The sequence below is a fragment of the Dipodomys ordii genome, unplaced genomic scaffold (genome assembly GCF_000151885.1).
Source record: "Dipodomys ordii isolate 6190 unplaced genomic scaffold, Dord_2.0 Scaffold58, whole genome shotgun sequence".
NCBI classification, from domain to species: Eukaryota; Metazoa; Chordata; class Mammalia; order Rodentia; family Heteromyidae; genus Dipodomys; species Dipodomys ordii.
In genome coordinates this window covers 1,803,426-1,825,613 of record NW_012267274.1, presented here as the reverse complement: position 1 = coordinate 1,825,613, position 22,188 = coordinate 1,803,426, and the positions used below count along the sequence as shown (strand labels likewise).

At 45.8% G+C, this 22,188-nt stretch overlaps 1 protein-coding gene across 1 annotated transcript in view; it reads left to right on the top strand.

The window, feature by feature from the left end:
* Positions 1-16,684, top strand: part of Glrx3 (glutaredoxin 3) — a 30,883-nt gene extending 14,199 nt beyond the window's left edge. The window contains exons 4-10 of the mRNA XM_013021986.1: positions 3,033-3,205; positions 3,638-3,699; positions 5,968-6,025; positions 8,559-8,611; positions 10,040-10,079; positions 10,165-10,257; positions 16,421-16,684. Of these exons, the coding sequence (XP_012877440.1) occupies positions 3,033-3,205; positions 3,638-3,699; positions 5,968-6,025; positions 8,559-8,611; positions 10,040-10,079; positions 10,165-10,257; positions 16,421-16,471 (530 nt within the window). The 3' untranslated portion in view covers positions 16,472-16,684. The remainder of the gene's footprint in view (positions 1-3,032; positions 3,206-3,637; positions 3,700-5,967; positions 6,026-8,558; positions 8,612-10,039; positions 10,080-10,164; positions 10,258-16,420) is intronic.
* The last annotated feature ends 5,504 nt before the right edge of the window (positions 16,685-22,188 follow it).

The following is a 22,188-nucleotide window of genomic DNA, read 5'->3' as shown; positions in this document are numbered from 1 at the left end:
TGGGGTGTTCATTGTGCTTTGTGTTGGAATTACTGGTCCCTGCCTTTCTGTTGGTCAGAAAAATATGAATGAATAACATTTAAATATCTTGTGTAGGGAACCATGAAAGCTGTTTCCAGAGCCTATGGTGGAACCCGCACAGGCTGCAGCTGCACCTGCTTTATCTTCTGTTTTTGGGATCTGCCTGCAGTCATATAGTATATTATGAGCCTACATATTGAGAGGGTCTCAGACATCAGAGACCTCCTCCCTCTTCCATGCTTCTTGAGAATAGGAAAAGAGAAGAAGGTGCTTATGTTTGAGGAAGAGTTTCTAGAAGTGTTGAGATGTCTGTTTCTCTAAACAGAATGCTTATACAGGTTAGTTATCAGGGAATTCTTGTAAGTGTTATAGTTAAAGCTTGTAGCAAAGCAGAAGGTGCCTGCCTGACCACAAGTTTCTCCTGCAGTGAGTAGTCTACCTTGGGTTGACACAGAAGCATATCAAGTACAGAAATATTCTTAAGATATTTATTGCTGTGCCAGTTAGGCTTGTTATTCGTGTCATGAGTGGAAATGACTGCAGATAGAAATGGTGATTCTGTCACTTAAACATGATTTTTGTATTTTTAAATGTGTTTATTCATACATGCATTTTCTTCAAGAGTATAAATATTTTGTTGTTAGAAAAAAGCTTTTTTACTACTTTATCCTTAAGCGTAACATTTTCAGTCTGCCACTTTAACCCTTAAAAATGAAACAGTACCAATCAATCTTTCTAGTCTGCATGTAATTGCCTAAAGCTAAACAAACTAAAGCTTTTTCTCAGCCAGTTACAGTAGAAATGAGTTAATATATTGGCAGCAGAATAACCATCAGCAATCACCCGTTAGCTGTTTACTAATGAACTCCCAGATGAATGAGAAAATCTCAGAATCAGTGTTTTACTTCAGGCTGTACATGAACTTAACATTCTAGTTGTAGGAAAAGCAACTTACATGCTAGACAATAAATACCAGGGTTACATTTCACAAATGCCCGTCTATAATATGTTGTAGATCTGTGCTTAGTACTAGCTGTAGTTTTGGATGGCTGTAGGTAAAGCCATTGTAGTTAATCTTATGCTGGATTTTATGATTTGATTTAAAAGTAATTGCTGATTTTGTTAAGTCTTAGCTGAATTTTGAATCTGAAGAATAGATTATTTTCCAGTGAGTTATGACTGTGTTTGAGAAGAAGAGTATTTGAAAAATAATTGGCAAAAATTAGCTTAGGGAAAGAAAAATATCCCTTTTTCGGACTAGACTAATAGGTTTATAAAAGACTGATTCACATTGTTATTCTTCGGTACTAATGTCATAATAACAATGTCAAAAGAGAACAGAACAAAAATATGTCAAAAGCATAATAAAATCATAGAACATAAAGTCATTGTAGTATAGTAAAAAAATTACATTATGTACTTTAGGGGATGTAAATAGTTTTAGAAAAGAAACTGTCAAGTGAAGACATAGGATGAAAAAGAATACTGTCAGTCTATTGACAGTTCATATGTAACAGTACATTGTAAGATGCAGTGTACTCTACCTATTTTATGCTGGAGAGAACTCAGTCCTTCAGTTCTAAGTCATTCTACGAAGAGGTGGCACAGGTTATATCTTAACTCAGGAATTGGTACATAAGCTGTGGGAACTACACAGTTGGTTTTCAGAGTGGTTGTTGGCAGAGTGTGTATGGGCAGGAAACTCCGGGACACTCATCTTCAGTTAACTTTTCCTAAAAGCTGGGAATGGTAAAGTGCTAGCTCTGTCTGTCTTTCTCTAGTGGTAAAGTGCTAGCTTTGAGCTCTCCCATTCCCTTCCCTCCCCCTGCTTCCCCCTCCCTCTCCCTCCCTATCTCCCTCTTCCCCCTGTCCCCCTCTTTCCCTCTCCTCTCCCTTTTTCCTTCTCTCTTCCTTCCTCTCTCTTCCTCCTTCCTCCTCCTTCCCACTTTCCCCTCTCTCCCCCAAACCTGTGTACAGAAGCTCAGGGACACATCCAAACCAAAAATCCTGTTGTCAAGTGTTTTCTTCCACCCAAGGGCTTCATGCCTCTTTTGGCCAGTAATGTTTGACCTTCTACTATAAAAAGGAGTGTTCCTAATAATGAAGAGCAACTTTGATAAACATACACACACATTTTTTTTTAAACTCATAATTAGTTAACTACATAGGAGGCTAAGATTTGAGGGTCATGGTTCAAAGCAGCCCAGGCAGGAAAGTTTGTGAAACTCTTATCTCTAATCTCTTATCTCTAATAAACTACCAAGAAAGCTGGAAGTGGAGCTGTGGCTCAAGCGGTAGAATACTAGCCTTGAGCAAAAGAAGCTCAAGAAGGGGCTGGGAAGGTGGCTCAGTGGTAGAGTGCTTGCCTTGCATGCATGAAGCCCTGGATGTGATACCTCAGCACCACATAAGCAGAAAGAGCTGGAAGTGGCGCTGTGGCTCAAGGGTTAGAGCGCTATGCTAACCTTGAGCTGAAGAGCTGAGGTACAGCACCCAGGCCCAGAGTTCAGGCCCCACAAATGACAAAAAAAAAAAGGCAGCTAGACCCTGGATTCAAGCCTCAGGACTGGGCGCGGGAGGGAAGATGTGTCAGGTTATATCTGAACATATACTATCAAATGAAGATTTATTTTTTCTTTACATAGTGTTCTATACTTTTATTTATTAATTTTGGTCAGTCATGGGGCTTGAACTTGGCCCGGGCACTGTCTCGTAGCTTTTTTGCTCAGGGCTAGTGCTCTACTAGACACGTGGAGCCATAGCACTATTTCCTGGTGGCTAATTGGAGAGTCTCACAGACTTTCCTGCTCAGGCTGGCTTTGAACCCTGTTATCAGATTTCAGCCTCCTAAATAGCTAGCAATACAGGTGTCAGGGGTGAGCCTCTGGTGCCTGGCTTCAGCTATACTTGTAAATGACAAAATAGAGGCAAGCCTCTGTTCACTAATGTGTCCTCTGAATTAATTTGTATATGTGTATATAAGAGTTATTATTTTCTTGTTCTGTACACAGGTTTCAGTAAGCAGATGGTGGAAATTCTTCACAAACATAACATTCAGTTTAGCAGCTTTGATATCCTCTCAGATGAAGAAGTTCGGCAAGGGCTCAAAACTTATTCCAATTGGCCTACCTATCCTCAGCTCTATGTTTCCGGAGAGCTCATAGGAGGACTTGATATAATTAAGGTTGGTGTTGAGAAGCCTTTACCTTATATAGAAATAATATGTTTAAAGCATACTTTTTAAGTGTTTTAAAGTACACATTTCTTGCCGGGCGCCGGTGGCTCATGCCTGTAATCCTAGCTACTCATGAAGCTGAGATCTGAGGATCCTGGTTCAAAAGTCCATGAGACTCTTATCTCCAGTAAACCACTCAGAAAACCGGAAGTGGCACTGTGGCTCAAGTAGTAGCTGAGGGACAGCGCCTAGGCCCAGAGTTCAAGCCCCATAACTGACAAAAAAAAAAATACACATTTCTTATGATTGTACCTTTACCAGTGTAACCTAGAATAAAAACACAGCATTTGGGATTTTTGGACTGTATTCTACATCATGGTATGGTCAAGGTGATTTGTTATTATAAAATTATTCTTAAACTGACAAGTGTCTGTATTTCAGGAGCTAGAAGCATCTGAAGAACTAGATACAATTTGCCCCAAAGCTCCCAAATTAGAGGAAAGGTAAGTGTTAGTTAAAAAAGATTTTTTTTAATCTTCAGTTTTGTATTGTTTATTCTGAATGAAAATCAAGGATTTGGTGTTTGCATGTCCTGGGCCATGTTTTTGTGGTTTAGTAGATCTAGTTATGGAAATCAGAGAAGGTCTAATTTGGACTAGAAAAATTTTAGCACCAGCCTAATAATGGTGAGGAGAATATTTTTTGCTGTTACAGAAATGTTTCAGTGGATTGACTGTGCTTTGGTTCTCTGGATTTGGGAGGCAGAATCCCATTTAGTTCTGCTCATTGGCACACTTGTGCTTTTTTGTACTACCTTAAATGTATTACCTTAGAGCCCTTGAGTTTCACACTTGTGAAAAGCTAATGCTATGTGTATTATGCTTTCCAGCAGCGGTGAGTGCTTCATATTACCTTTTCAAGCCATGGTAATTTAGAATGCAGGCAGATTTTGGAAATTTTATATCTTTATTTTATTTTTTTTGGTCAGTTGTGGGGCTTGAACTCTGGACCTGAGCGCTGTCCCTCAGCTCTTCAGCTCAAGGCGAGCACTCTACCACTTGAGCTACAGAACCACTTCCGGTTTTCTTGTGGTTTATTGGAGATAGGAGTTTCACGGACTTTCCTACCCGGGCTGGCTTTGAACCGAGATCCTCAGATCTCAGCTTCCTGAGTAGCTTAGGATTACAGGCGTGAGCCACTGGCACCCGGCTTCTTTATTCTTATATTCTTATACTCTATATTTTAGTTTTAGGAGAACTTATCTTGTAGAAATTTTGGACTTTGGCATTTATAGAGACTTAGATTTCCCTTGTAATAAATATAAATTAGAGGTTTAAGAAAGAATTCACTTTGGCAGTTACCAGCACCTCAGCCATTCATTGTTGGTACTTGGGTTTGTAAGATTAACCTCCCTCTTGTAATTCTCTTGCTATGTAACCTTTTGAGAATTTGCAAAAGTGTTCAATTATTTGTCCATGATAAACTAATTCTTAGAAGTAGCATTCCATGTATATCAGACTGACCTTTGGTGCCACCCTTTCCCCAGTGCGTTATACCCTTCCCTGCCTTTTAAATAATGAGAACGTGATGATTCATTTGGACTAAGAATCCTTTCCTGTAGTCTGGCTGTGTCCTGTGGGCTCCCTTGGCTTGCAGGGGCTATGTGGACTCCATGGGCAGCTATGCCTTTAATGTGCCTGGAGGTACTATTCATGTACCCTCCTCTGTTGATATCTTTCCACTGCTCTGTTTCTTTGTCCTTATCTGACCTGTTCTAATGTGCTGCTTCTACATCTGTTCTTGTAGACACTGTAGGACAACTGGTAGTGTTATGTAGAAAGCAGAATTCAATATATTTTTGAGTAGTAACTTAATGGACTCTTACTTAGTGAACAAAGTTTGCGGCTGATATCCTATGTTTTGAACTGTACAGAGTGGTCTGTGGATCCAGCTGACAGGCTCCTAGTGAGCAGAGTGTGTCCTTGTCACAACATAAGGTGGTCTATGGATCTAGATAGTTGGTTACTTGGATAAATGATCTGGGCTAGCATCACACTTCTGTGTCTCCTGCTGTTTTTCCAAGAAGGAGCTTATCCTCTTCTGGAAGTGTGCCTTCTCAGGTGCTTAGTTGCATGTACCAACTTTTTTCTATAGGGAGATTTGGAGCTGTGGCTTGTCTGTAGCCATGGAGAGTGAGTAGAAGATGCTGGACAACCCAGTGTCCCACCCTGAGGTTTGGTCCAAATGCAGATAGTTAAAATTCCTGACAGAAAGGTAGATTATGCTGTTCAGTGGGTGGTGTAAACTATGGATGAGAATACTGATGTTAGCAACAAGCTTTAATGGACAGTCTAATACTTTACATTTTTACTCTCTAGGCCTGCCCTGTGAGCATTGTACGGTGCCGTGATGGGAGCAGGGCTTACTGAGCTTGCTCAGGAAATTCTGCCTGGGCTCAGTATATAGGCCTCCTATTGAACAATTCCTTACTGAATTGGTTATTATTATTTTTTTTTAGTGCTGTGAGTTGATGGGCTTAAATTGCAACTTGAAGGAACATTCGTCGCCTTAAAAGCCATATTGTGTTTTACAGTGGCTTGGGGAGAGAATGAAATAAAGGAAAATGTCAATGCATTTGCTTGTTTAATACCACTCAAAACTGTGAACTATCTTCCTGCTATCCCTCAAATATGTATGCTACTCATGAAGCGGAGCAAAAGTGGTGTTTAATAATTGAGCTGAGCCATTTCATATCAATTTTCTCTCTTTAGGCTCAAAATGCTGACGAATAAAGCTTCTGTGATGCTCTTTATGAAAGGAAACAAACAGGTAAAAAACTCAAAAATGGTTTTATTTGTAATTTCTTTTGATGTTAACGTCTGCAACAAGGGGACAGTTAAATCTTCTTTTCCTAGCTTTAGCTAATGAAGCTGTAGTGCTATCAGGAAGTTATCCAGGCCTTAATTGGTGCTTATGGAGATCAAACAAAGTAATCTACATTTTGCTTGACTTTATCATCAACATCTCAGCAGGGTGCATTTCTTTCTGTTGCCAAACTTTGTCAGCTAAAGTGGTCAACATGTTTAACCCTTTGCAGTTCTCTAAGTTGCCACTCCATTACTCTTCCTTTGAGTGCAGGACCTATTGCAGAGAACCAGGTAGGGCTCTGGTTCTTGCCCCTAGATCAGCCCAGTGCGAGTGTCCACAGTGGTAAGTAAACCATGGCCACAGTCCACTGGGAGTGTCTGCTGACTGAGGAAAACTGTCATTCATTCTGACTTGTAACAGGATGTTTCTTGTAACTTTTTGATGAAACTTTTTTTTTTGCGGGGGGAGGGGGGGGAGTCTGGTTGTGGGGCCTGAACTCTGGGCCTCGGCACTGTCCCTCAGCTCTTCAGCTCAAGGCGAGCACTCTACCTACAGCGCCACTTCCGCCTTTTTTTTTTTCTCTGCTTATGTGGTGCTGAGGAATGGAACCCAGGGCCTCATGCATGCAAGGCAAGCGCTCCACCACTGAGCACCTTCCCAGCCCATTATTTGCTTTTTTTTAAGCTTCCAGGGAGGGTGGAAGTGGTAGGGTTCATTGCTGCATTTCCATACATACACAGTATATTCCAGTCAGTCTCATCCCCTCTTGTGTTTTGGTTGTTCATGGGGCTTGAACTCAGGGCCTGGGTGCTATCCATGAGCTCTTTTGCTCAAGGTTAGTGCTCTGCCACTTCGAGCCACAGTGCCACCTCTGGTTTTCTGGTGGTTCATTGGAGATAGAGTCTCACCGACTTTCCTGCCTGGGCTGGCTTGGAACCACTATCCTCAGAGCTTCCTGAATAGCTAGGATTACAGGTGTGAGCCACCAGCACCTGGCTGTCACCCCTTCTCACCATGTTCCTTTCCCAAGCAAATCTTACCATGCTGTTTTCACAGTTTTAAGCAATCTGTTGGAAGTACATTTTGATTTTGGATCATTTTGAATATTTATTTTGGTAGATCACTTGCACTGATAGTTTGAGCAAAATTATTTTTGGGTGGAGATTTTAGTGGCAATTTCCAAAGCTAGGCTTATCATTTGTACTCTGCAGTTTTCATGTTAACTTTACTAAGTTCTTTGCTGCTTGTTCAGGTAGGAAAGCAGGACAGAATTTGGGCTCTTTTTGAGGTGAAGCAGATAGAATGAGGATACTTTGTTGTCCTTACCACTCCAAGATTTTTTGGGCATGTAGCTGAACCACCCAGAGAGCTTCAATTTGTGCTTTTGTAAATAGAGATCAGTCATAATAATTCACAGGTTGTGAGAACCAAGTTATCCTAAATTTGGAAGTAAGTATTACTAAATGAGACTTATTAGTTAATATAACTAAGTAATGTAACCGGTATATGAGTTCTTTCTAACGCATTTATTAAAAACAATTTAGTAGTTTCTAGAAATGACAGGGTGACTTTTGTACAGTGGTTTAGGGAATACTTTTCCTTTTTCCCCTCAGTATTGGTTTTTTTTTTTTTTTTTGGCTAAGCATGCGCTCTACCACTTGAGTCATACCTTTAATTCCTGAGTACAGTCTTATTTTTGACATTTCTTTTTTATGAAACCCAGAAAGATTTAGTATATTTTGGAAAGATCAGCACTATTAAAACACTTAAAATGTTTATGTGGTGTCAGTTTGCTGGGATTTAGAGGTTATGTGGAATGGGAAAAACCAAAAACAGAAAGACCTTTAAGATTTCTAGAACCTCAGAGTTTTGGTGCCCTATACTGCAAAGATAAATTTAAAAAGTGGGGTTAGAATCCACTAGGAAAACATGAAAATAATGATTATCTTAACGATTACAAAAAGATGAAGTGAATTATTATTAGTTTGTGTAACTTAAGAAATGACATCGTAGCTGAGCCACTAGTGGCTCACACCTGTAATCCTAGCTACTCAGGAGGCTAAGATCTAAGAATCTTAAATGGTTTAAAGCTAGCCTGGGCAGAAAAGCCTTTGAGATGCTTATCTCCAATAAACTATTCAGAAAAAAGCAGAAGTGGTGCTGTGGCTCTAGTAGTAGAGTGCTAGCCTTGAGCAAAATAAGCCCTGGGACAGCACCCTGGCCCTGAGTTCAAGCCTCAGGATTGACAAAAAAAGTGACATTGAGTGAGTCTCAGTAGAAGAAACTTAAGGCTTGACTTGGACTTTTTGACCAGTGTTTCATAGGTTTGTGGGTTACGAGTCTGGGTGATGTCCTGGTTGTCCATACAAGAAGTTGGGGGGAGGTGGGTAACAAGGCTGAGCTGAATAGTTACCCTGCAGGCCGACAAGACATGAGAGCTATAACCATGCCAGTTGGGACATAGAAAAAAATGTAATTTGTTTTTTTTATTTAGGAAGCAAAATGTGGATTCAGCAAACAAATTCTGGAAATACTAAATGGTACTGGGTATGTAACTCTTGTTTTCAACTAGTGTATGTAAGACGGTCCAGCTTAAGTTCTATAGTGGATGCTTGGTGTCTGCCTATATATACACACATTTTGTGTGCATTTTGTTCTGATGTTTTGTGAATGTTTTAACCTATATACATCTGGTTGTTCTTCTCACCATGTACTAAGGACATTACAGGTGAATGTATTGTAGGTTGTTTTAAAATTTTATTAACAAAAAAAAGTATACTTACTCGATAAACACATAACGAGGCTCATTACCGGATGTGAGAGTCATCAATCCTCTTGAGTCACAGTACTCCTGAGTTTGATCTACATGATGGAGTTTAGAACAACCACATAGGGTCTGGGAATGTGGCTTAGTGGTAGAGTGTCTGCCTAGCATGCATGAAGCCCTGGGTTCAATTCCTCAGAACCACATAAACATAAAAAGCAGGAAGTAGCGTTGTGGCTCAAGTGGTAGAGTGCTAGCCTAGAGCAAAAGAAGCTCAGGGAGGACAGTGCCCAGCCTGAGTTCAAGTCCCAGGACTGGCAAAACAACTCCCCCCAAAATAACAACAATAAACTACTTACTTAGAGATACTTAGCTCATGTTTGGATTTTCATCTGCTTTTGCTTATTTCTATTCTTTATTTCTTGATTTCTTTTAAAATTAAAAGTATTTTCTGTTTGGAGCTTGAACTAAGTTAGCCTGCTCAATGAAGTTATAGATCTTCAAAATATTATAGTACTCTTGGGCTGCATAAACTTAATACAGTTTTGGAGACAGAAAAGCAAAAAACAGTTAATTTCTTCTGCTGACTGTGATACTTCAGGAGAAAAGAGTTGGCTTACTGGGGTTGTGGCCTCAAGGCCTCTCTTTCACCCATTAGGTGGTGGAAAGGATGCTGGCTGGTTTGTGGTCTTTTTGTCCTGGTTCTGGACCTGAGTCTTGAAGTCAGGGCCTAGACACTTGTCCCTGTGTTTTTGTGCTCAAGGCTGGCTGACATTCTACCACTTGAGCCACAGCTCTGCTCTGTTTCTGGATTTTCTTGGTGGTTAATTGGAGATAAGAGTCTCAGGGACTTCGCTGCCCCAGCTGGCTTCAAACCAAGATCCTCAAATCTCAGCCTCTTAGTAGCTGGGATTATAGATGTAAGCCATCCCGACACCTGGCTGTGGTCTTTTTTTTCTTTAGGAAAAAAAAAGTTCTTTAAGAAAAACTTGCGAACTTCTGGTCTAACGCAGTATTGACTAGAGAAAAATAGATAGAAATGACTTATTCTGTGTAGTACCAGGCAGATTCCAGATTTAAAAAATACTCCATTGGTTTGCTGTAAATGTTGTTAGCAGTGGTTTCCTTTCACTGTTTTGGAAACAGTAAACAGGTTTTACAATTTTTTGTTTAAAACAGTATTTATTAAAATGTGTTCTCCTTTTTTGTAGTGTGGAATATGAAACATTTGACATATTGGAGGATGAAGAAGTAAGTTCTGGCTTTTCTGTTTCATTGTTTTAGCTTTAATCTGGGGGTCTAGAGGAAGGTCTCAGGGCTCCTGTGTTTTCTTTAGGTGCGGCAAGGATTAAAAACATTTTCAAACTGGCCAACATACCCTCAGCTGTATGTGAAAGGGGAGCTTGTTGGAGGGTTGGACATTGTAAAGGTAAGGCCTGCGCATCTGCTCCCTTAAAGACGGGTCACCTCACATTGAATGGGACCCTCATTCCTCTACCTTCACTCAATCTCTTCTGTCATTCTGCCTGTCTGTGCATACTTCCTGTAGTTCAGACCTTCCTCAGCTCTGAGCTAGTGCTTCTGCACTGGCTTTCCAGATGACTTGTGGCTGCAGCCAGGCTCATGACCCATTCTGCAGGAAGCCTGCGGGAGCTCACCTCCCTGGTTCCTCCGTGGTGCCTGCCTGTCATCCTGTGCTTTCTCGGCAATGGATTTCCTTGCATAATCTGTAGGGCTCCAGGGCCCAACTTTCCTGTACATACATTGATTCTTTTAGCCAGAAGTATGTTTGTCCTCCTGAAATTGTGATCCTTGGTTTTTATGTTTCTTTCTCACTTCCTTGTGCCATTGCTTTTCCTCTTTTTTTTTTTTGGATCTGGTCGTGGGGCCTGAACTCTGGGCTTGGGCGCTGTCCCTCAGCTCTTCAGCTCAAGGCTAGTGCGCTACCAGTTGAGCCACAGCACCACTTCCGGCTTTTTTTTTCTGCTTATGTGGTGCTGAGGAATCGAACCCAGGGCCTCATGCATGCAAGGCAAGCGCTCTACCACTGAGCCACCTTCCCAGCTCTGCTTTTCCTCTTTCACTTGCACTTGGGTTTAAGGATGAGGAGCTAGAACTCATAGGCAGGAGGCTGGAGTCTCTGCACTTACCTTTACCCTGACCTCGCCTGCTGTGCCATGACAGGGCCAGTGGGGGAGGGTGGGTGGAGCAGTACCAGCATTTGAACTTGGAGCTTCTCGCTTGGTGGACAGGTGTTCTATAACTTGAGCCAACTTCTAACCCCTTTTGCTTCTGTTGTTTTTTGAGATAGGGTCTCACAATTTGCCTTGGCTGCTCTGGGTCTTGATACTCCCTCTTTCCTTCTTCCCCCTGTACCTGGGATGACTGTTCACAACCTTTTCTCTGAGATGGGAGTAGGGAGGTCTCACAAACATTGTTTTTTGTTTTCCGTTGCTCTGATTGGCCCAGCACCAGAGTCGTCGTCGTCTCAGACTCCCGTGTAGCTGGGGTGGCAGGCAAGCAACACTATGCCCAACTATTGGTTGAGATGGGATCTCAGACACTTTGCCCAGGCTGCCTGGGAGCTGAGCCTTCCAAGTAGTGAGACGGTGGTCCTGAGCGTCTGCTTCTGGCAGGGCTCTTGGCGTGTTTAGAGAGACTACTGTTTCTTACGGAATTTTGACTCTTTGGTGCCCTGTGTGTTTTTATAATTAAGTAATTGTACAAAGAGGTTTCACTTCAAGTCAGATTATGAGTACAATGCATCTTTTATTTATTTATTTATTTATTTTTATTTTGTTGGTTGTGAGGCCTGAACTTGGCCTGGGCGCTGTCCCTCAGCTCTTCAGCTCAAGGCTAGTGCTTTACCACTTGAGCCATAGTGCCACTTCCAGCTTTTTCTGCTTATGTGGTGCTGAGGAGTCGAACTCAGGGCCTCATGCATGCAAGGCAAGCAAGCACTCTACCACTGAGCCACCTTCCCAGCCCCAGTACAGTGCATCTTAATTAGTCTCATCCTTCCATCGTTTGCCCCTCTTTTCTAATCCCCAATTGTGGGATTTTTTTTTTTTGCATCAATTGTTTTTTTTTTTTTAAATTTTATTTTTTATTGTGAAAATACTGTACAGAGGGGTTACAATTACATGGGCAAGATAATGAGTACATTTCTTATCAAGCATTGTAGCCTCCTCCTTTGTTTCCCTTTCCCATCCCTTCCCAGCCTCCCCCTGCCCCCCCCCCCCCCCCCACCAAAGTTGTAAAATTTGTTTTGACATAACGGGATTTTGTTTTGATTTTGTGCTGGTCCTGAGGCTTGAACTCAGGGCCTTGGGCGCTGTCCCTGAGCTTTTTATGCTCAAGGCTGGCGCTTTACCACTTGAGCCCCAGCTCCATTTCCATTTTTTTGGTAATTACAAGTCTTGTAGACTTTCCTTCCTTGCCAGGCTTCAAACCACAATCCTCAATCTCAGCCTCCTGTGTAGCTAGGATTACATGTGTGAGATACCAGCACCCAGTCATTGTGGGTATTCATTTTTGTGCCAGTCCTGGGGCTTGAACTCAGGGGCTGGGTACTATCCCTGAGCTTTTTTGCTCAAAGCTGGTGCTCTACCACTTGAGCCACAGCTTCACTTTTGACTTCAATTGGAGGTGAGAGTCTCACAGACTTTCTTGCCTGGGCTGCTGGAAACCGATCCTCTGGTCTTAGCCTCTTGTATAGGAACAGCTAGGATTACAGGCATGAGCCTGTCCCTGGCTCCTTCACTGTATTTTAAATGAATGTGACACAAAAGGAGAACCCTGCCTGTCAGCTAGCATCTGTGCTTCACAGCTGCGTTGGTTAGCCTAGTCCTCTAACTGGGGGCTTTGGTAGCTTAGAACACTCTTACCCCACTGTGGCCCACCCTGGCGGCAAAGGAAGTGGCAGGGGTTCAGTGGAGGGACTGAGTAGGAATTCTGGGTCTGACCAGTGTGAATGGAGGTCAGGTTGCTTCTCTAGGGCAGCAAGCTTCCTCTGTCCTCCTCCTCCTCAGGCCTCCTCCCTCAGGCTTTCAGACTTCTTCAGACCCTCCTCCTCAGAACCTTCTCTTCCTCACAGACCTTCCTTAGACACTTCCTGCTCCCCAAGACCTCCTCTTCCTTCCTCAGACTTTCCTCCTGCCTGCTTGGCAGGGCTTCTCAGATCTGATGTGGAAAACAAGAAGTGGCTCTTGGAGTTACATTGTGGAATCAGTTTTCAGCACACACTTAGCAATAGGAAGGAGCTTTGCAGAGAGCTGCAGTGATGGCATGTTTGCACAGTCACTTGTGTCCTTGACCGTGCCGGCTAACTCGTCGTCCTGCTGCTGTTCTGCACCCGTACCAGATTTGTTCCCTGTTGTGCTGGGGTTAATGTCACTTGAAACAAACCAGTGAGTCGAGTGGTTTAAGGATGTTTAATACTATTAAAGCTTTTGAATAGCCCTGAAGCATCAAAAATAGATCTGCATTTGCTATTTATAAAAGTATCTTACTTTTGTAAGACACACTGTCTTTCAACCCCAAATTCTCTTGAGCCTGTTTTTGTCTGAATGTTTTATAGTCTGTACCTTGGCCACTGGTAACTCTTGGGAAGATACAATCAATAAATCTCATTGAATTTGAAAGCTAAGCTGTGTGAGTTCTTAGGTATATAGCAGGGTGTTAGTGTTGCCTGCTTAGAAAACATGTACATTTGGAAATTTTGTGGTATTGTTAACTATTTTCCTTGCTAAGATTCATGAGATTGACTGTTAGGTTGCTGATTGGTTACTTAAGAGACCATTTTTTATGTTGGGTTCAGTTAGAACATGTCCCAGATGAGCTAATTCTGGCTGGCCTCTGGAGTACTGAGTGCATTTTGTTGACTGGATAAATGGGTGGCCATGCTCGTAAGCCTGCGGCCCTGAGAAGAATGCTCCTCACATGTGCTTACTGAGCTCCTCTTTTCTGCGGGGAGGGGCAGTCCATCCAGGCACTGTGGACTGCAGCACTGGGACGTGTGGATTAGAGTCACTGCTGCCTCGTGGCCCGCATGGTGCTGACTGATCTGCTCCTTGCTGAAGCTCAGGGTGCTGCGTGCCCTGCTTTGGTATGCCTTGTACACCCTCAGCTGCCCCACTCCTAATGTAGAAAGCACAGGTGTGCACAAGTCTCAGAGATGTGTAGCTGTGTGGTGCTCCACAGCTAGTTATTCCTGGAGTTGGGCTCACCCCTGAACTACACAGCCAATTTGTCTTCAGAAAGCCCTCCTGGGTCTATTAGGGCAAGAGGATTTTTTTTTTTTTTAAACTGGGGTTTGAACTCAGGGCCTCTTACAATCACTTGGCTTTCTTGCTCACTGCTGGTGCTCTCTCTCTTGAGCCATGCCTCCAGTCCTGCTTTTTTGCTGCTTAATTGGAAGTAGAATCTTGTAGACTTCCACATAGGCTGGCTTCAAACTGCAGTCCTCTCTAGTAGCTAGGAACAACCAGGCCCTGGATGGAAGTCTCCTTTTTAATACAAGGTAGCCGATCTCAAGATAATGAAGGTTTTGTAATGGCCAGATCATGTCCATTTGCTTTCATTCTGTAGATTTTAGTGGTTCTGCTGGTTGATTTTTATGCTGGTTAGTGATAACAAAGGTCTTAACAAGCAACTCACATTTAGATTTTGTTGTCATGTAGAAACTTTGTTTTACTTGATGGTTTTTACTAGGAAAAATAGGAGTGAAAAGTGGAGAGCCTATCTGCTTTTGGTTTGGTAGCTCTTCTGTTGTCCCATCTCTATTTTTGAATTACTGAGTGTGTGTTTCCAGCTTGGCATTTTGCTGTTTAATTGGGGTGGGAGTCTTAGATTTTTCTGCCTGGGCTGGAAGAAGCTGACCCTCTTGCCTTATTCCCCCAAATAGTTGGGACCTGCAGTACAGGTGTGTATGGCTTTGCCTTGCAGCTTCCCTCCTTTCTCTCTTTCCCCCTCCCCTCTCCTTCCCTCCCTTCTTCCCTCCCTCCTTCCCTTCTTTCCTTCTTTCTTCTTCCTTTTCCTTCCCTTTCCTTCCTTTGCACTACTGGAGTTTGAGCTCAGGCCCTTACGCTTGCTAGGCTGGTAAGGATACTGCTGAGCTATGCCTCCAGCCCTGTTTTTCACTGGTTGCTTTTGGAATAGGGTCTTGCTTCTGACACTAGCATGCTCCTGAGCCCTACTCTGTCTGTTTTAGGCCCTCTGTAGCGGATGTGCTCACAAGGCTGTGCCACTGCACCCAGCTTCCCTGCTGTGGAGATGAAGTCTCATTGACTTCCGCTAGGGCTGGCCTCCATGTGCCATCCTGCCCATCTAGTCTTGGCCTTCAGTGTCCCTGGGGGTGGCGGACTGCCCAGCTGTGGGATGAGAAGTGATCCTGTGACCCTTTCTGCCTAGAGTTGCTGCCCTTTCATGCCCAGCTTCCCATGCTGCTGGTGCCTAGCTTACACAGGTATTTGAGGTAGACTCTTGTATTTTGCCTGTGCCAGCCTGGGCTTTGGTCCTCCTATTTTATGATTTCTTGTGTATTTGGGATGACAGGTCCTTAATACCATGCCCATCCATCCATCCATCCATCTATCCATCCATCCATCCATCTATATTTTTGTCAGTTTTGGGGCCTGAACTCTGGGCCTGGGCACTGTCCCTCAGCTCTTCAGCTCAAGGCTAGCACTCTACCACTTGAGCCACAGCACCACTTCTGGCTTTTTTCTTTATTCTTATGTGGTACTGAGGAATCGAACCCAGGGCCTCATGCATGCAAGGCAAGCGCTCTACCACTGAGCCACATTCCCAGCCCGTGCCCAGCCTTTTTTGTCTAGTCTCACAGACATTTTTTCCTTTGCTGGTCTCGAACTGTGAGCCCTGCAAACTCAGCCTCATGTGTGACTGGGGTGACAGGTGTCCTCTGGCTCACCAGCTGCAGATTGAGTTGGAGGTCCCTCATGAACTTTTGCTCAGGTTAGCCTTAATCTGCCATCTTTCTGATTGCTAGGATTACAGGCGTAAACCACTGGCATATGGCTTGTCTTAAATGGTATCTGGCCTTTATGTTTTCCCTGGCACTTCAGTTTTTCCTGAGCTGTACATGTGTTCCCAGGCTGTGAAGTATTGCAGTATGCCGGGTCCATGAGAGGCAGCAGGAATAGACTGTGATGTGTGTTGGAGTAGTGTCACCATTGTTTCAATCTTAGCCTTGCATACCAGTCCCTCTCTCCCTTATTTACTGCTGTAACTTACATAACATAGAGGACTTAAGTTACAGCAATACATTGTCCTGTTTACTGAAGAAGTCTTGGTTTTAGAATACTGTTTAAAATATAGCAGTCTGATAGTATAGTGTATAGTCACTATATTGTTTATGAAGACCTACATATATTGCTCAAGTGATCATGCTTCAATTTATATGCTTTAAATGTATTTCAAGCCCTACTTTTTATGATATAATAGTTTCCAGAGTCTTATAGATTGAGTGCTCCTACTGGTTTTCAGATATAGAATAGATATGAGCCATGATTGTTTAAAGCCATGATTGTTGAGATGCTTTTTGATATATATGCATATGTTTTTGTTTTTAGGAGCTGAAAGAAAATGGTGAATTGCTGCCTGTACTGAGAGGAGAAAATTAATAAATGTTAAATGCAGTATCCACCTCTTGCAAGAATTATTTAATTACAACGGAGCAGTTTATGATTCAGTCCTCAGAAGTGGACTAAGAATAAAAAAAATGCTTCTTACCAAGTTATGCTTTGTGAATTTCACAAGGTTGTGTTAAATAAATGTATGTTACATTTTTTCCACCTAATGAATGCAATAAATATCTTCAAATTGAATGAAAAGTATTATGTGTAAGAAAGTGTTGTTGAATGTGTAATGACTGTAGTTAACCCTTATAAATTTGTTTCTTAACACGTGGTCCTCTTGCAGCAGTTAATGAAGAATCTTCAGAAAATGGAGAACTGACAGAGCCCGGTGCACAGCAGTCTGCGGCAGCACAGGTCCCCAGCCCAATGGCTCCCCTCACTGGCCAAAGTTCTCCTTACAGCCTTGGGAAGATTCAGCTGAGACGTTTGCTGGGTGCCTGGGTGAACTGGTCTGAGCTGGGCTGTGGTGAAATTGTGGAGGCAGCCCAGGCTGGCTGCCATTCGGCCTCCTGGCAGAAAGCATGGGGGCCACACAGCCGAGCCTCTGCGGAAAAGTGCGTCCACAGGGCAGGTCTCAGCCAGCTCTGGATCAGGATGCCCGGAAGGATGGGCAGCCGTGACAGACGGCAGTTTGTCTCATTAGTTTGTTGTATGCATCACACTTACTTTATGCATTGTAACGATTTAGCTAGAAACAGATGCCTGCGGAGACCTCTCCGGTGCGGGCTGAGGTCTGTGCTCGCACCCAGTGGTGTGAGTGGTTTGTACTTAGGCCACTTTGCCGTCTTTGAGCTATCCTTGTCTGTGTGTGTTCAGAAACACAATACAGCCAGCTCTTCTCCCCCAGCTGCCCCCCTGCTGTCACGGTAGCAGCAGGGGGCACACAAGTCTGAAAGTGGCTGTGGCCTGCTTTCTTGTGGGGATGAGGAGGCCTGTGACGGGGGGTTTTCTGGCCTTTGGGTGTGGATGAAGCTCTTGAGAACTCTTTCCCTTAAAACGAAGCTTTTATAATACAGATGAAAATTAACAGTTAACTCAGATTTTACAGTTTTTGACTTAGATTTGTGTGAATCATGGAGAAATAATGTTTTTGTGAGCTCATTTCAAGATGAAATTGTACTTAGCTTTTTATGAGTTTATCTGTTTATGCATCCAGTCTGTTTTGTTTTCTACCTACTCACTTTTAGTTCACCTTGTTTTAACTATCATAGATTTGATAAACTAGTGCATTCAAAATGTGTAACTTTTAATCAGTGTCTGCTTCCAGTCTGGGAAACATTGATGTGGCCAGAGGCCGAGGCTCTGAATCTTAGGAAGGCCGCTACCCTCTTGTATGACTCAGCCTCTGCCGAGGGTCAGGATGGGCGTCAGAGTTGCTGGGGGTGGCCACTGTGTCCTGCATGGAAGTTGGCTTGTACTTTTCATCTCCTCAACTCTACTCTTAGCTCCAAGGTCGTGACGGGTCAGAGGGGTGACAGACACACTTGTAAAAGTGCTGGTGGATAAACTTTGGGACAGCCAAGAGATCTTGGAAGTACGAGTGTCAGATGCACTTGAGCTTCCCCTATCAAGTTTCAAATGAGAGTCAAAATGGAATTCTCTTACGTTTTTTAATTCTAGAGAAACTTGTTCCAAGCATTGGAGGAATTCGTTTACTTACAAGATGCTGCTGTTACTGGGGCTTTAGCTCAGTGCAAGGGCACTCGGCAAGTGCAAGGCCCTGACTTCCGTCCTCAGATCTGGAAAAAGACGCTGCATGTTCACTGCTGCATGCGCCCACTGCGGATTGTTTGTTGCATATGCCACACTGTGCCTTGTTTGCTGCATGTGCCACGCTGGCTTGTTTGTGGCATGCGCCACGCCTGCTTGTCTGCTGGGGGGGGTGCAGCTTCCATGTAGGCGCTGTGTAGATAGCGGCCCACTTGGTGTGAATACACTTCAGTGCTGGACGCAGGAGCCATGGAGCGGGCTGCGAGCGTCCAAAAGGAATTGTCTAGACTTGTGTGGCCTTTTGAGAGCAGTGTCCTGAGCTGCCTAGCATAGATGGCACTGGATAGAGGCTCAGGGGAGACACGGCCCCTCTCCTGCTTGGTCTGCCATGGGAGACCAGCCTCTGCCCACAGGGAGCCCTCCTTAGAAGCCAGAGTGGCCTCAGAAGGACTGTTGATGCCTGGCTGTAGGCTTGGGTCTGCAGCTCACCCTGCAGAGAAGGGTTCTCGGCTACAGAAATGACCCTTCACCACAAACCCCCCTCTGCTGTGCTTTGCAATAAGAAATGAGTCTACAGAAAGCCAGGGAAAGACTGCATAGGAAAGTGGTAAGGAGCTGGGATGGTGCTGGGGCTCCTGTTGGGGACTGTGACCCCCATTCCTGCAATGTGCTCTCCCAGGGGTGGTCACCACCTGACGGTAGTCAAGTCGCTCTTTCTGTGGTCTGAGGGCCGGTTTAGAGACAGCATGTGTGGAAACTTACTGTGGCCAGCTCACTTCCTCTCCTCCCTCAGGAAGGAAGGGAAAACCTACCCACCACAGGGAAGGATTTGAAGGGATCCCCCCAATAAAAGGCTTCAATAAATTAGGAGAGAAAGCTCTCTTGTTTTTGGCCTCTTTTGTTTTTGTTATTGTTTGGTTGGTCATGGGGTTCGAACTCTGAGCTTGGGCACTGTCCCTCAGCTCTTCAGCTCAAGGCAAGTGCTCTACCACTTGAGCCACAGCACCACTTCTGGTTTTCTTGTGGTTTATTGGAGGTAAGAGTCTCAATGGATTTTCCTGCCCGGGCTGGCTTTGAACTGTGATCCTCATCTCAGCCTCTTGAGTAGTTAGGATTACAGGTGTGAGCCACTGGCACCTATCAGCTTTAATTTTGGTGGTCCTAGGACTTACACTCTGGGTCTAGGCACTGTTCCACTTTGAGCTATAGTGCTGCTTCCCAGTTTTGGCCTCTTGACAGGAACAGGGAAATCCAGTTCTCCAAATAGAGCCCTTCTGTGTGGGCCAGAGCCTGGCTGCTCCCTGCTGCTTCCCTGCCCTCTGCTGGCCGCTTCGCACATTGCAGCTGGCAGGGCCAAAGGGAAACGTGAGAGGGGGACTCCGGGGCCTCCTGTCTTCCCAGCCCCCTCTGGCCCCACCCTCCAGGCCAACGTCATTTCCTGGGAATGGAGTCCATGCCCCTCTCTGGACGCCACCTCCCTCTTCTTCCCCCCGACACCTGCTCTCCCTGCAGTTCTCACCTGTGGGGATATTTTAAATCCCGATTTCCATTCCCGACTTCCTGCTTGCCAGGAAGCCGGCTCACTAGACACTGAGGCCGTCTCCACCTGTCTGGACAGTTTGGAAGATGCCAGTTGAGCTGGCTAGGAGCTGGCTAGGAGCAAGGTTCCAAAGTGAGGAGCTGAGGTTTGAACCCAGGCCCCGCAGCGCTGCTCTGGGAACTGACTGAAGCGCCGTGAGACACCTCACAAGAGATCTGGGTGTGTGCTGCCCTGTAGCTGCCCCTGGGCCTTTGGGTTAGAAGGAGCATGGCTGTCCCCACGATCTGTAACTGGCGGCTGCACAGCTCGCGCCGTCCCGCCAGGGTCCTCTGGTAGGTGGCGGTCATTGGGCGGGTTGTGGCAGCAGCATGTTTTGTGTGAGGACTAGGGTCCCCACGTGAACTCTAGAGGGAGAACCGGCCCTCGGCTGTGTGGGGGGTCGTGGGGGCTTCCGTCTTCCTCCTCACGTCTACCTCCTGCCCAGAGCCCAGCCTGGGGACATTGGCGAAGACCGGAGGTTCGAAGACTCGCAGGAATTAAAGTAGTTTTTATGTTACTGTTCCACGTTTGCCTAAACAAGGCATGATGGCTTAAAGGGAAAGCAGGAGCCTGGCCTGGGTGAGCCCCACCTCCACCCCTTCCGCCTGCGCTTCTGCGGCCTTCACTCGAGGTTTCGGGGAAGATTCCAGGGCGCAAGGCCTCGGTGGGGCGGGTAGGGAGGAAGTCCTGCATGGTTTGGGAGCATGCCGCGGGCTGGCTTGTCTGCTGGTCTTCCTCATGCGGGGAGGGCCGTGTCCTGGCACCATGAGATGCCCCTGACGGGCAAGGCGCCCGTCTCACGGAGGGTCCGGCCAGGATGGCCCCGGCCCCCAGAGCTAGGCTGTTGGCAGGGCAGCCTGCCCCGGCGGCGTCCCTCCGCTGTCCTGTGGCCCTCACGGCAAGCAGGCACACTGCCCCTGGGACGTGACCGGGGAGGCAGGCTGGGCCCGCCCCTCCTGGTGCCTGGCAGCTGGGTGGTGGCTGCCCAGCTGTGCTTCCAGACAGCAGCCCCCTGCGCCGCGGGGCCCGTGTGCCCGCGGTGCCAGCTGTGTGCACGGCGGCCCTGGTGTCCACAGAGCGCCCGGGAGCTGATGAATAAAGCGTTTCCTTCAGTCTTTTGTCGTGCTTGTGAGTGGCTGTGCTGTGTGGGTCAAGAAAATTAAAAATCTCAGGAGTTGTGGAGGTGGGAGGGAAAGGATGGTAGGGGGAAAACAAAGGAGGAGGCAACAATGCTCCATAGGAAATGTACTCATTACCTTGCTCGTGTAACTGTAACCCCTCTGCACAGCATTTTTACAATAAAAAAATACCAAAAAAAAGAAAATTAAAAATCTCAATCACTGACTTGAACGTTCTCTTTCTTTACAGTGTGTAGCGACAACTGCAAGTGCAAGTGAGCTGGTGTGGAGTAGAGTAACCTGTGCACGGGTGGGCTGTGCGCGCATTGTTATCTTGTCACTTGTGCAGGAAGCCGCCTGGCCTGCCGTGTGCCCAGTGCCCTGCCCCCTGCGATGAGAGCTGAGGGGCTCTGGGTCCTGGGAGGGTGCAGGTGGGGGCGGCCAGGTGGGACGTGGAGCGTGGCCGCTGGGCTGGCGCCCACTCTCACCAATAGGTGTGAGTGTGAGTGTGAGCTCAGGACCCTCCTGGGGCACGGTGAGCACTTCCTGCCCACTGCTGGTGAAGGGCAGTCCCGGGTCACGCTAGGAAATGCAGTTCAGAGCTAAGAACTTTGAGGTGGTGGGCAGCACGCACCAGGCCGATGGAGGGTCTGGTTTGAGGCTGTCTGGGAGTCCTGCTCCCTAGCATGTGGCCTGGGCAATGCTTGTGGGGGTTGAGGCTGTGGAGATCTGGAGATTTCTATAGAAGCAGCCCTTGTTTAACCTGTCTCTCACACAGCACCTCCCCAAGCCTAACCTAACCTGGGTTCACTGGAGATGCCTGAGCCAGCTGCATGCGTCATTGGCAGGACATGCTTCCCGTTGCGTGCTGAGTGACCTGCATGCGTCCCTGGCAGGACATGCTTTCCTTCGCATGCTGAGTGAGCTGCATGCGTCCCTGGCAGGACATGCTTCCCGTTGCATGCTGAGGCGGCTGCATGCGTCCCTGGCAGGACATGCTTCCCGTTGCGTGCTGAACCGGCTGCATGCGTCCCTGGTAGGACGTGCTTTCCTTCGCATGCTGAGTGAGCTGCATGCGTCCCTGGCAGGACATGCTTCCCGTTGCATGCTGAACCGGCTGCATGCGTCCCTGGCAGGACATGCTTCCCGTTGCATGCTGAACCGGCTGCATGCGTCCCTGGCAGGACATGCTTCCCGTTGCATGCTGAGCCGGCTGCATGCGTTCCTGGTGTCGCATGCAGAGGCACCACCGCCAGCAGGCTGCTTGGGCCCAGTGGCTGGGGCTGGCAGCCAGG